This window comes from Ovis canadensis, chromosome 3, assembly GCF_042477335.2.
Source record: "Ovis canadensis isolate MfBH-ARS-UI-01 breed Bighorn chromosome 3, ARS-UI_OviCan_v2, whole genome shotgun sequence".
NCBI lineage: Eukaryota > Metazoa > Chordata > Mammalia > Artiodactyla > Bovidae > Ovis > Ovis canadensis.
The window spans coordinates 91,142,198-91,154,667 of NC_091247.1; the positions used below are offsets into that span (position 1 = coordinate 91,142,198).

The 12,470-nt window shown below is 42.9% G+C and overlaps 1 protein-coding gene across 16 annotated transcripts in view; it reads right to left on the reverse strand.

Annotated features, from left to right (window-relative positions):
• LTBP1 (latent transforming growth factor beta binding protein 1) overlaps positions 1-12,470 on the reverse strand; it is a 458,228-nt gene that overhangs the window by 396,557 nt on the left and 49,201 nt on the right. For all 16 annotated transcript variants that reach the window (XM_069583578.1, XM_069583577.1, XM_069583571.1 and 13 more), the window contains exon 3: positions 6,730-7,027. In XM_069583578.1, the coding sequence (XP_069439679.1) occupies positions 6,730-7,027 (298 nt within the window). The remainder of the gene's footprint in view (positions 1-6,729; positions 7,028-12,470) is intronic.

Below are 12,470 nucleotides of genomic sequence, written 5' to 3' on the forward strand. Positions count from 1 at the left end.
CTCAAAGAGAGGTAACCGGGCACTCTGTGTCCTGTGCAAGCGCCTCCTCCTGTCACAGTACAGATAAGAGCTTCCCATTTGGCAAAGCAGTGGTCATTTGTCCTCATATTCTCTAAACAACCAGAAGATATCAGCAGCTGAAGAATGCCCCCAACGACCTCCACCTTGTAGGTGCAAGGTTGGTGCCTGTGACAGCCATCATGATTAACAAGGAAAAAGACAGATATTTCCCACAAGTCAAAACAGCCTCACTGAGCAGAACTGAGGGCTGAAAGCAAACTCTTGTGGGAAACTTCAACACACGTGTAAAAAATGATACTGACGGGTGATGAAAAAGCTCTGGGAAACAGTTTTGATTTTTCCTCCTCTGTGAAGTTCCTGGCCACAACACACAAGCATTAACGCCCTTCCACATCGAGGACTGAAGACAGACATTGCAGGTGCACCTGTGACCTAACAAGGACAATTCCTGAGTACATACTGAAGCTATGTATAGTAAATGGATAGCTATATATGAACAACATCTATAGGACGCAATTATGAAAGTACCCTGAAGAGTTCACATGGACTTTCCAAGGAATGAAGGATTATAAAGTGACTCAAAAGTTTAAAGAATGAGAAAAATTACTCCCAAAACTTATACACCGGAAAATGAGGCATCATTCAGTCTTTTCTTTAGCTCATGGAAGGTCCAAGATGTGGCCTAGAAAACTGGAAAAAAGAACACTGTAATAGTAAATGTCAATGAAAAGCATGAACGGAATTACCAGCTATTACAATGACCACTGCCAGAATGCCCTGACCAAGGTCTTTCCAAACCAATACCTGACCAAGTGGCCAGGTATGTACCACTGACACCCACTTGCTTTTAGTCCCTGATGGGGTACAGAGGATGATCTTGGCTGCTGCTGCTGCTAAGTCACTTCAGTCGTGTCCAACTCTGTGCAACCCCATAGACAGCAGCCCACCAGGCTCCTCTGTCCCTGGAATTCTCCAGGCAAGAATACTGGAGTGGGTTGCCATTTCCTTCTCCAAGGCTATTCAGCCATAAAGCTCTGTCAGAAATCATCCATTCACCAAGTATCAACTATGAAAGATCTTGAAGACTCATGAAATTATCAAGAAATCTTTAAGAACAGCAGAATAGAAAGACTTCACATCCTCCCTTTCTTCCACAGTCCCAAGCCCAGATAATACCTGATTCTCGTTTTCTTTGCCTCCCACCAGTAATTAGGTGCCCTGGTGGCTCAGACAGTAAAGAATGCCTGCAATTGGGAGACCTGGGATTGATCCCTGGGTCGGGAAGATCCCCTGAAGAAGTACAGGGCTACCCACTCCAGTATTCTTGCCTGGAGAATCCCATGGAAGAGGAGCTTGGCAGGCTACAGTCCATGGGGTCACAAAGAGTCAGACACGACTGAGTGACTAACACTAACACGAGAGGTCTTTAACAGTAACTCCTCGGACTTCCCTGGTAGTTCAGTGGCTAAGACTCTGCATCGCCAAAGCAGGGGGCCCAGGTTCAGTCCCCGGTCGGGGAACTAGACCACACATGCCACAGCTAAAGATCCTACATGCCGCAGTGAAGACTGAAGATCCCACACACCGCAACTAAGACCTAGCGCAGTCAAATAAATTTTAAAAAAGTTTTAAGTAGTTCCTGAGCTCACACCCTTTCTCTACATTACCAGCGCTTCTTCATCTGTTACAGAGTCACCCTCGAATTACCAATTATCACTAGTTCTCATCCATTTTATGTGCTATAACCAGATTAATCTCTTGAGGCAGAAGAAAAATCCTAGCAGTCTTCCTACTTGAATCTTTCTCTTTTTAGTTACTTTTTATTATAGAAAGTTTCAAAAATATATTTTAAAAAAGGATTGCATAATAATTGTGTGCCTGTCATCTAGCTTCAATAATTTAGCCCGTCAAGACTTGTTACCTCTATACCTCAACCCACTGGGTAATTTCAATCAAAGCTCAGAAATCATATAATTTCATCTGTAAATAGTATTATTTCCCTTCCTTAAATAATGACAAGGTCATCATCCCAGCCCTCCAAATCAACACTCTTTTATAGCATCAAATTTCCAGTCAATGTCAGCATTTTCATTATTGTCCTGTAAGTCATCATCATTATCTTTTTCTTTCATTTGCAGCTTGTTTGCATCAAGAGAGACATAATCTAAATATTGTGATTGGTTAATCTGCTTCTTAACCCTCTTTTAAGCTATTTAGGTTCCCCCTCATTACTTTTTCTATTTGTTTTGTCTCTTTTCAGAATTGTTTTGTTGAAATTGTAGTCTTTAACTTGGTTTTTAACCAATCTTTAACAACTTTCATTACCACTAGTCTTCATTTATATCAAGTCTCAATCAAATGATATCCTAAATGCGGTCATTTTAAAATACATTCATGAATTCTTTGCTATTTCTCTCTTCAAGCAAGCTATTTCTCCCTTATTAACAACAGTCCCTTTGAGAGTGGACTCAACTAAGTGACTCATTTCTAGAATAAGGTGGAAGTGAGGGTGTGTCACACAGGACTGCAACAGCCCTGTGGCTCGGGGTCCACTTGCTCAGGGAGAAGCCGGTGGCCATGCTGTGAGGATGCTCAGGCAGCTCTGTGGAGAGTCCATGTAGAAAGGAAAAGAAGTCTCTTGCCAGCAACCATGGCAATGGGTCACCTTGGCAGTGGGTTCTCCAACCCCAGGCGAGCCACCCCTGCTGATTGCAAACTCTTAAGAGACCTGAGCTAGAGCTTCCAGCAAGCACCTCCTAGATTCCTGACCCACAGACCGTCAGACAACAAATGTTCATCGCTTAAGGCTGCCACATTTGTAGACATCAGCCTACACATCAGTAGACAACTAATACACCAGTCTTTCTGGTGGCACATCATTGTTTTTCCTAGAAATGCTCTTCTCCAGTTCTTTGTGTCCAAATGTAACCATCTTTTCAATGTCCTCCACGTCCTCCATGCTCCAAAATCTGTAAATGATTATTCCTTCCTTCAATTTCCTAAAGAACTTTGTATCTGGTTCTAAGTCAAGCTAAAACCAATGTGGCCAAAGGTTAAACAAATTCATCTAACCCTCACCTGCCTAAAATGTGTAGTTTCAACATTACAGTTTTACTAAAGTCCCCATTCCTCGAATAGGCCAGGCATATATCCCCTCTGGAGCTTCTGCCCCAGCCCCACACATCTCCATGATTCACACCCCCACCTCCTCCTCACTTAAATATCACCTTCTCAAGAGAACCTTCCCTGACAGCCTATCTAAAGCCACCAGAGCCCTCCCTCCTCCCCATCTCACACCCACCCCACACTCCCTGCCCATCTTTGCACTTTTATTTTCTCCACACCACCAACCACAATCTAAGATATGTTTTAAATGCAGCACTCATTATCTCCCCGCGTCCAGACTATAGGCTCCAGGAAGGAAGACACTGCATTTAGCTGTTCAGTGCTATACCCTGAGCCCCTAGAACATTGCACAGTACATACCATGTGGTCAATAAAAACCAGAGTAAATGATCAAGACTGCAGCATCTCACATGCCACATTAGGGATGTAGCACTAACCACATTTTGATATTTTAAGTGTCTTTATGTCTATAAGAATTTTTTTTTTTTTTGGCCACACCTCTCAGTATGGTCCTCTCAGGGATCTTAGCTCCTGGACCAGGGATTGAACCTGTGCCCCCTGCAGTAGAAGCACAGAGTCTTGACTACTGCCCGGGAAATCCCTGTCTACAAGCATTTTATGGAGCTTAATTAATTTCCTCCTTCACTAGATAAAAACAAAACCAAAGCCTGAAACACCATAAAGTAGGCAATTGAACAAAAAGCTGCTTAAGAATGGTTACATTTCTCAAACGTAGCCAAAGTGACCCTACCACATGTGCCTCCTTGGCAGCTTACACCCCAGGTGATCATGTCCTCACCTAAATTCATCCATGAGTTAACCATGCCACTCCCTTGGCACCCCTCTCAAGTGATAACATCTGGCATTTCAAAATCTCCTTAAGAACAGAACTGGGCCTTATACATCTTAATACTCCCTGCCAGATAACAGGGCAACTGACAAAGGTTTATTATGAAAACATCAGAATTGTTAGCATCTTGGGCCATCTCTTCTCCTCACCCAAAAGGACACAGTAGTAGGCACACCCATAAACACACACCTGTAACAGTATTATCATGAAAAAAGCATCTTCATTCAGCAGATGAAGTCTCTAAAGTATATTATCTAATGACTTCTATTTTCCCAAAGCCAAATTAGAGCTGAAACCTTAGCCTCCTCTTTGACTCACAACATTCTTGTCTAAATTACACTGCTGCTACCATAAAAAGAAAGTGAGGAGGAGGGAAAGGTTGCTTCTTTATCTGACATCTGACATATGATTCTCAGTAATAATCCACATATACACATCATAGAGGGTCACATTCTAACAGGGGATGGTGATATTCAAGATGAATGATGTTGCTTGTAAATGACTTCACAGTTTATACTAGAAAAAAAATAATTGCAATGCACCGGAATCTGACTCCTGATCGCCAAGGCATAATTCAACACAGAATTGTTCTTTGTTTTTAAGATACAGAACAATGCTAGAAGAGGGCTGTCTGGCTATGATATAATCAAAGTTTTATTTCATTTCAAAGATGCATAGTTGCATTTGTGTTCTGACACACACAAAAAAGGCTACTATCCTTTGGAGAAGGGGTCAGCAAACTACACTTCAAGGGTCAAAGCTGGCCCACAGTCTGTTACTATATGGCCAAAAAGCTAAGAATGATTTTTACATTTTTTCATGACTGAGAAAAATAAAACAGTATTATTGGATGCCATGAAATTTATATGAAACTCAAATTTCAACATCCATCAATAAAGCTTTATTGGAACACACACACTCATCCACTTACACATTGTCTCTGGCTGTTTTTGTGAGGAACTGAGAAACTGTCCCAGAAACCACACGTCCCACGGAGCTCCAAACGGTTACTATGCAGAGAATGTTTGCCTCTGCCTCCGGGTGTGGATGCTGGAGTCTGGCTGCCTCCATTTAAGCCTAAGATATATTCTCCTTGCTGCTGCTCAGTTGCTTCTCTTGCTGCTGCTCAGTTGCTTCTGTTGTGTCCAACTCTTTGCGACCCTATGGACTGTAGCCCACTAGGCTCCTCGCCCATGGGGTTCTCCAGACAAGAATACTGGAGTGGGTTGCCACACCCTCCTCCAGGGGATCTTTCTGACCCAGGGATCAAAGCCGTGTCTCCTATATCTCCTGCACTGCAGCCAGATTCTTTACCACTGAGCCACCACGGAGGTCCATATATTCTCTTTATTCAGCCTCTATCTTAACACTTACATTCACTTATTAACTGTGTAAGCTTGAACACACTGTTTAGCCACTCTGCACCTCAGTTTCCTCATACGTAAAATGGGGTTAATAAAGGCACCCACCTGCTGGGGTGTCATTGTGAGTTTTAAATGAATAAAACATACAAAGCACGTGAAACAGGACCTGGCGAGCAGGAAGCAGTTATTGAGCACGGGCTACAACTGCCATTCCTTCTTGCTGAGGGCGACAGGATGCGTTTTCAGATGAAATAGTAGCAAAGTGGTTAGATTCCAGGGCAACATCCCAAATCTCTTCATCAAGGTAGAATCGAAGTAGGAGGCAAGAAGGAATGAGAAGGGAGAAAAATAAAACCAGAAAGACGAGAAATGAGGAGGGAATAAGAGAAAGGAAAAAGTGATCAGGACCTCACTCAGCAAGGACAGTAGGTGGCCTATTCACAGGGGAAGTAGAAATTAGGATAATTTCATCTGTAGTAACAGATTAAATCACTTCTGTGGGCTGACGGGATCCTAATCACCAGGTGGAAGCTATCTCAGGGGCTGGGGAGGGGAGCATTCAAAATTCTAAGCAAGTGACTTACAGATGAACTGCTGGGTCATGTTTAAGCTGAGCACTTCCTGTATTTTACATTCCTAGACAAATGACAAGTGATAGCTCTAGTAAATTCTGCATCTTGTTATCCACATAGAGTAGCTAATTAAAAGGAAACGATTTGTGTAAGGACCCTGTCTTTACAGAGTTCTCATTTTGTTCAGAAGAGCACTGACTTCCTAATGCTTAAAAAAAAAAAAAAATTCCTATAAATAAAACACAAGTTCATTCACCAAAAATGGACCTGCATAGCAACTGGGAGGTAAACAGGGTGTTTACTAGAAGATACACTTCACTTGCTACCGAGGTAGAATAATTCTCTTTCCCAAGATGCACTTTCATTTGAATCCCTTCTCTGTGCAAAGCTGAGTTCCTACCTTTTCCATGTACCTATAAAATTACACTCACCACTTCTCTTTTTGCATTATGACTTCAGAAGCTTTAAAGCACCCCACACCTCAAAGAAATAAAGAATTTTTTTAACTCCACCATAATCAAACAACTATATTATTCCCTTCCACCCTTGATCCCCTTAATCCTCACCACTTCTTTGCTTAATGCTTATGGTAAATCTTCCCTGCAGAGGCTAAACACACATATCAACTATTCTAAAGAGACTTGATGTGTAAACATAAAATGCAAAATCTGAAGGAAAGACATTATTATCCAAGTGATTTCTGCAAATTGTGCTGGAAAAGAAGAGTGATTTAAAGCAATGCATCCAAGAGAACATTAAGATGCTCCCAAGCTGGAGCTAAGTTCAAAACACTCACTGAGAATGGATCTGCTGGGAGAGTCCCACTGAAGGCTTCGGCTTGAGGGTCAAGGTCATCTGGGCCACAGGACTGACTCTTGGTAGAACGTCTGCCTTCTTAGATGAAGTGTGCTTTGCAGCTTGCTCAGGAGGGACCCAGGAGGAAGCGGCCGCAGTACTCTGCCCTCCAAAGACTGGGGACGAGGTGTCCTGGGCAGCTGTTGTCTCACAGGCTTTGCCCTTGGTCCCTGGTTTACACACACAGAGCTGAGGTCGGAGACACATCCCTCCATTCTGACATGGCGGAACACAGCTTGCTGTAGAAAGACAACAGAGGACACACTTTGCAGGAGAGCAGTACAGACTTCACTAATTCTTCCAGACACTTACCACGAGCATTGGGCTGTTCCTCAATGAAATAAGACGATGATGATGTTGTTGATGATGATGATGACAGCGAATATTTATTAATGGTTTCCTATGTGCCAGGCACTGTTCTAATAGATATTGACAAATTTAACTCCCACCCCCAGCAACTGATTTAAGGAGATGTTTTATTTTCCCCATTTTACTGATGAAAAATTAGGCACGGGGTTATAAAATTTGCCAAAAGTCCCACAATCATCAGTAAATAAAAGAGCTTGGATATGAATTCAAGTGAACTGGCTCCAAAGTCATCTTTTTTGACCACTTTACTATAGCTGCTGCTCAGAAATGGATCAGAAATACAGGGGGCGGAAAAAGAAAGTACTCTGTCCTTTTTGATGTCGTGTTCCATGGCTTCAGTTTAAACTTTAGGTAACCAAATAAGTCTTAGCAAAAAAAACAGAAGCCCAGTCCCAAACCCAAACCCCCTTAAGAGGGTAATGGCCTTCAGCTTGCATTAAGCTATCAAAGCTTGGAGTGACTGTTCAGAAATTTAGTCAACCTACTTTTTTTTTTTTGAGAGAGAAAAAGCAAAGGTAAAAAGATTGAAAGTCATCTAATATACACTTTCATACATGCATTATATATTTTAAAAGCCAGTACACCCTTAATGTTATTTAAAAAGGCAATCAAAAAGAAACCACCTGTTTATCTCCTATTAGCTAGGATGCATTTACTTTGGGTTTTTTTTTTTTTTAATATGGACCATTTTTAAAGTCCTTATTTAATTTGTTACAATGTTGTGGCTGTTTTATGTTTTTGATTTTGGGCCATGCAGCATGTGCAGTCACAGCTCCCTGATCAGGGATCAAACCTACACCCCCTGCGCTGGACGGCAAAGTCTTACCACAGTCCCAGGAATGCATGCACTTTGAGTCTCCAGACTTGTGGCCAAGCAGAGTTTTAAGGTTAGCAGGGCTAGGGGTCATGGGCAAGGTGAGTGGATTTTATCAAAGACAAGGTCCCCTGGGAGTTTAGATGTTACATATCATAAAATTTATGACTTAAATTTTACTAACATCATAGGCTTACAGACATGATTCCTTCAGACCCTTCTTTATTTGTACCGTTTATTTACACCAGCCTTTTGGTATCAGTGCTCTTTGACTTCAACTCTCTGTCCTGAGGCAGATCGCAATACTAAACCTCCCATATAATTCAACCCAGGATTCAGCCTACAAGCAATTACAAAGTAGATGAAGAATACATACCAGAGGAGGCTCAACCATGGAGGAACCAATGACCAAGACCTAAAATCCCTGAAACCTCCTAATTGCCTATAAAAGAGAAAAGATACTTTTCCTATTTTCCTATAATTCCTATTAGTTATAGCAAATAATGGTAAGAAATAACTGTCAAGTGTCAGAATACCAGGCCAACAAATTTCCTAAGAGTTGAGAAGGATTCTTAAAAAAAGGGGAAAAAAAGGAAAGAAAAACGCAGCCAGCTCCCAAGGTGACCCTAGGGTGAGTTACTTGAGCTTGGCCTCTGTACCTACACAAGTCCCAGGGCAGGAGGAGGGCAGTAGCTGCTTTTCTAAAATGGTCCCAAGGGCTCTTTCCATATTAGGCTTCTAGAAGTCAAAGTCAAAACGCTATGTACTTCGAGAGTTCAGGAGTCTAATTTATCCACGCTTTCTTAGCCAACATGATCATCAGGTCCCTCCTCAGCCACGCTTATTTATGGACCGTCACAGGAATGGAAATGGGCTCCACCCAGAGACAGCAGAAGTGGTCTCAAGTGGGAAAGGACGGGGCTTTCAAAGCTGAGCCTCTGCCAGAGATCACCCCCCGGCACTTTCATGTACACATTCTCTTCATGCTTTCAATTAGAAACATGTCTCGGTTGAACATCTGAGAATGATTTCCGCTTCTCCCTCCCAAGGTGTATTGCAAATGTCTACTAATCTCTCAGGAAGGGTGCACAGAGTGGCTGACAAAAGCTGGTACCTAAGAGGAGGCCAAGCACAGAAATCTCCCCCAAAACACCTAGAACAGCCAACAAGGGGCTGTCTGGAGGAGGAGTTAGAAGTATAAAGGGCAGCCTTTTTTTTTTTTAACTGTTCAAATTTTGCACATGGAAGGATGAGGGGAGCAGGGAAAAAGTAATAAAAGAAAAAATATAATAACTTTAAACTCACACCAAAAAAGGACACTTTCTATATATATACAATGTGTATATATATATACACAATACTATCCTTTCACAGTAAGTTTTAAGAGATAATAAGGAGACTGATTAGACGATTTTCTCTTCTACCTTCCACATTTGGGCTTCAGCAGTAGCCTCCTGGAGCACATAGGTAGGGCTGGCTTACACTGCGGGGGTCGGGGGTGGGGGAGGCAGAGCGGGTAAGGGAACAGAAACCCCAGTGGCCAAGACAACCACCTCCCCTGACATGAAAAGCAAAACTGACGTCCTGCAACCACATTTGAGCAAGCGATTTTTCCCACCACATTTGGACTTCGTGCAGTAGTGGTTCCCACGTGTCACTTCTCAATGTGTGATGCCTGGACAAGCCACAGCATCACCTGGAAACATTTTAGAAATGCATATTTGGCCGGCCCCTGGCCTGCTAAATCCCAAACCAGAGTCCAGCCATCTGACTGCCTGCCAGGTGATGCACAAACTAGCGGCCTTCCACCAACACCTTTTTGAGAATTTACATTTTTGTCACTTCAAGTTTGTGTTTTCACACTACAGTGGCTTACTGAATTCTTACCCTCATAGCTGTGTCTGTTTTATGCTGCCCTTCTGTTTTTAATGCAAAAAATTTATAAATTTTTCCATGTGACTAAATTCTCATTATCAGTCCCTTTCAAAAATTCATGCATTTGTCACTGCTTCACGGTCAGTGTGAAAATTTGTAGGCACTTAGGAGAAAACACGGAGAAGGCAATGGCACCCCACTCCAGTACTCCATGGAAAATCCCATGGACGGAGGAGCCTGGAAGGCTGCAGTCCATGGGGTCGCTGAGGGTCGGACACGACTGAGCGACTTCACTTTCACTTTTCACTTTCATGCATTGGAGAAGGAAATGGCAACCCACTCCAGTGCTCTTGCCTGGAGAATCCCAGGGACGGGGGAGCCTGGTGGGCTTCAGTCTATGGGGTCACACAGAGTCAGACACGACTGAAGTGACTTAGCAGCAGCAGCATGAGAAAACATTTATTTTTTTAAATTCAAGGACAGTTGACTTACAGTGTTACATTAGTTGTAACTAATGTGTCAGCACAGATAGTATGTTTACAGATTACACTCCAATGTATCCTTGTTGCTTCTCTATTTCATACACACGAGTTTGTATCTCTTAAACCAGTTTTAGAAAAGGCAGAGGGACCAGAGATCAAATTGCCAACATCTGCTGGATCATGGAAAAAGCAAGAGAGTTCCAGAAAAACATCTATTTCTGCTTTATTGACTATGCCAAAGCCTTTGACTGTGTGGATCACAATGAACTGTGGAAAATTCTGAGAGAGATGGGAATACCAGACCACCTGACCTGCCTCTTGAGAAATCTGTATGCAGGTCAGGAAGCAACAGTTAGAACTGGACATGGAACAACAGACTGGTTCCAAATAGGAAAAGGAGTACGTCAAGGCTGTATATTGTCACCCTGCTTATTTAACTAATATGTAGAGTACATCATGAGAAACGCTGGACTGGAAGAAACACAAGCTGGAATCAAGATGGCTGGGAGAAATATCAATAACCTCAGATATGCAGATGATATCACCCTTATGGCAGAAAGTGAAGAGGAGCTAAAAAGCCTCTTGATGACAGTGAAAGAGGAGAGTGAAAAAGTTGGCTTAAAGCTCAACATTCAGAAAATGAAGATCATGGCATCTGGTCCCATCATTTCATGGCAAATAGATGGGGAAACAGTGGAAACAGTGTCAGACTTTATTTTTGGGGCTTCAAAATCACTGCAGATGGTGACTGCAGCCATGAAATTAAAAGATGCTTACTCCTTGGAAGAAAAGTTATGACCAACATAGATAGTATATTCAAAAGCAGAGACATTGCTTTGCCGACCAAGGTCCATCTAGTCAAGGCTACGGTTTTTCCAGTAGTCATGTATGGATGTGAGAGTTGGACTGTGAAGAAGGCTAAGCGCTGAAGAATTGATGCTTTTGAACTGTGGTGTTGGAGAAGACTCTTGAGAGTCCCTTGGACTGCAAGGAGATCCAACCAGCCCATTCTGAAGGAGATCAACCCTGGGATTTCTTTGGAAGGAATGATGCTAAAGCTGAAACTCCAGTACTTTGGCCACCTAATGCGAAGAGTTGACTCATTGGAAAAGACTCTGATGCTGGGAGGGATTGGGGGCAGGAGGAGAAGGGGACGACCGAGGATGAGATGGCTGGATGGCATCACTGACTCGATGGACGTGAATCTGAGTGAACTCTGGGAGTTGGTGATGGACAGGTGTGCTGTGATTCATGGGGTCGCAAAGAGTTGGACATGACTGAGTGACTGAACTGAACTGAACCCACACCCCTAATTTGTCCCTCCCTCCTCCTCTCTCCCCTCTGGTAGTCACTACTTCTCTGTGACGCTATTTCCGGAGAAAACTGTTATTCTAACTGAGGTACTGAACTATGTGGAATATTTTAAATCTTACAGAAGTTCTTTAAAAATGTTATCCATCAGTCATCCTGCATTTGCCCAGCCCAGCTGTGGTTCCACACAATGAGTGAATACTATGGAGATCTTATCAGCTGGTGAGGCAGTGGTTCTCAGGCTTTGCAGCACAGCAGAATCACCCAGGGAGCTCAAAACCCAGGTGTGACTCCAGGCTGATTGAACCATAATCTCTGGGGAAAGGGGCTCACTGGTCACTTTCGTTTTTCAGTTTTTTAACTCCCTAGGTGATGGCAATGTACAGCCAAACTGAAGAACCATCGGTGAGGGAATAAAATCCTACCAGACTTGCTGATCATCTTCCCAAAATGTCGCTCTTTGAATTTTTTCTTCTTCATTTAAAAATTTTCAACATATTCTAGCTGCCCAGGAGATACACTCAAGGCCCTCATCTGGACCCCATCACCCTCCACCCCCGGTCCATCCCTGCAAAAGCTGACCTTTTCTTGCCTCTGTACATAGGGTGCCCTGTCCTGAAATATGGGACAGCCCCTCAAGCACTTATCCCACTCAACCTGATCTCCTGAGCCATTTTCATCATTCACTCCACATCTCACCTGTACAGTCACATATATTAACCATCTTTTAACAAAGCTCTTTTATTTCCCAACCAGAATGTCAATGATGAGGTCAGATAATTGGCTAAGACAGAACTTTTTGTACCCAGGGATGGGAGCCTGAACCTCATC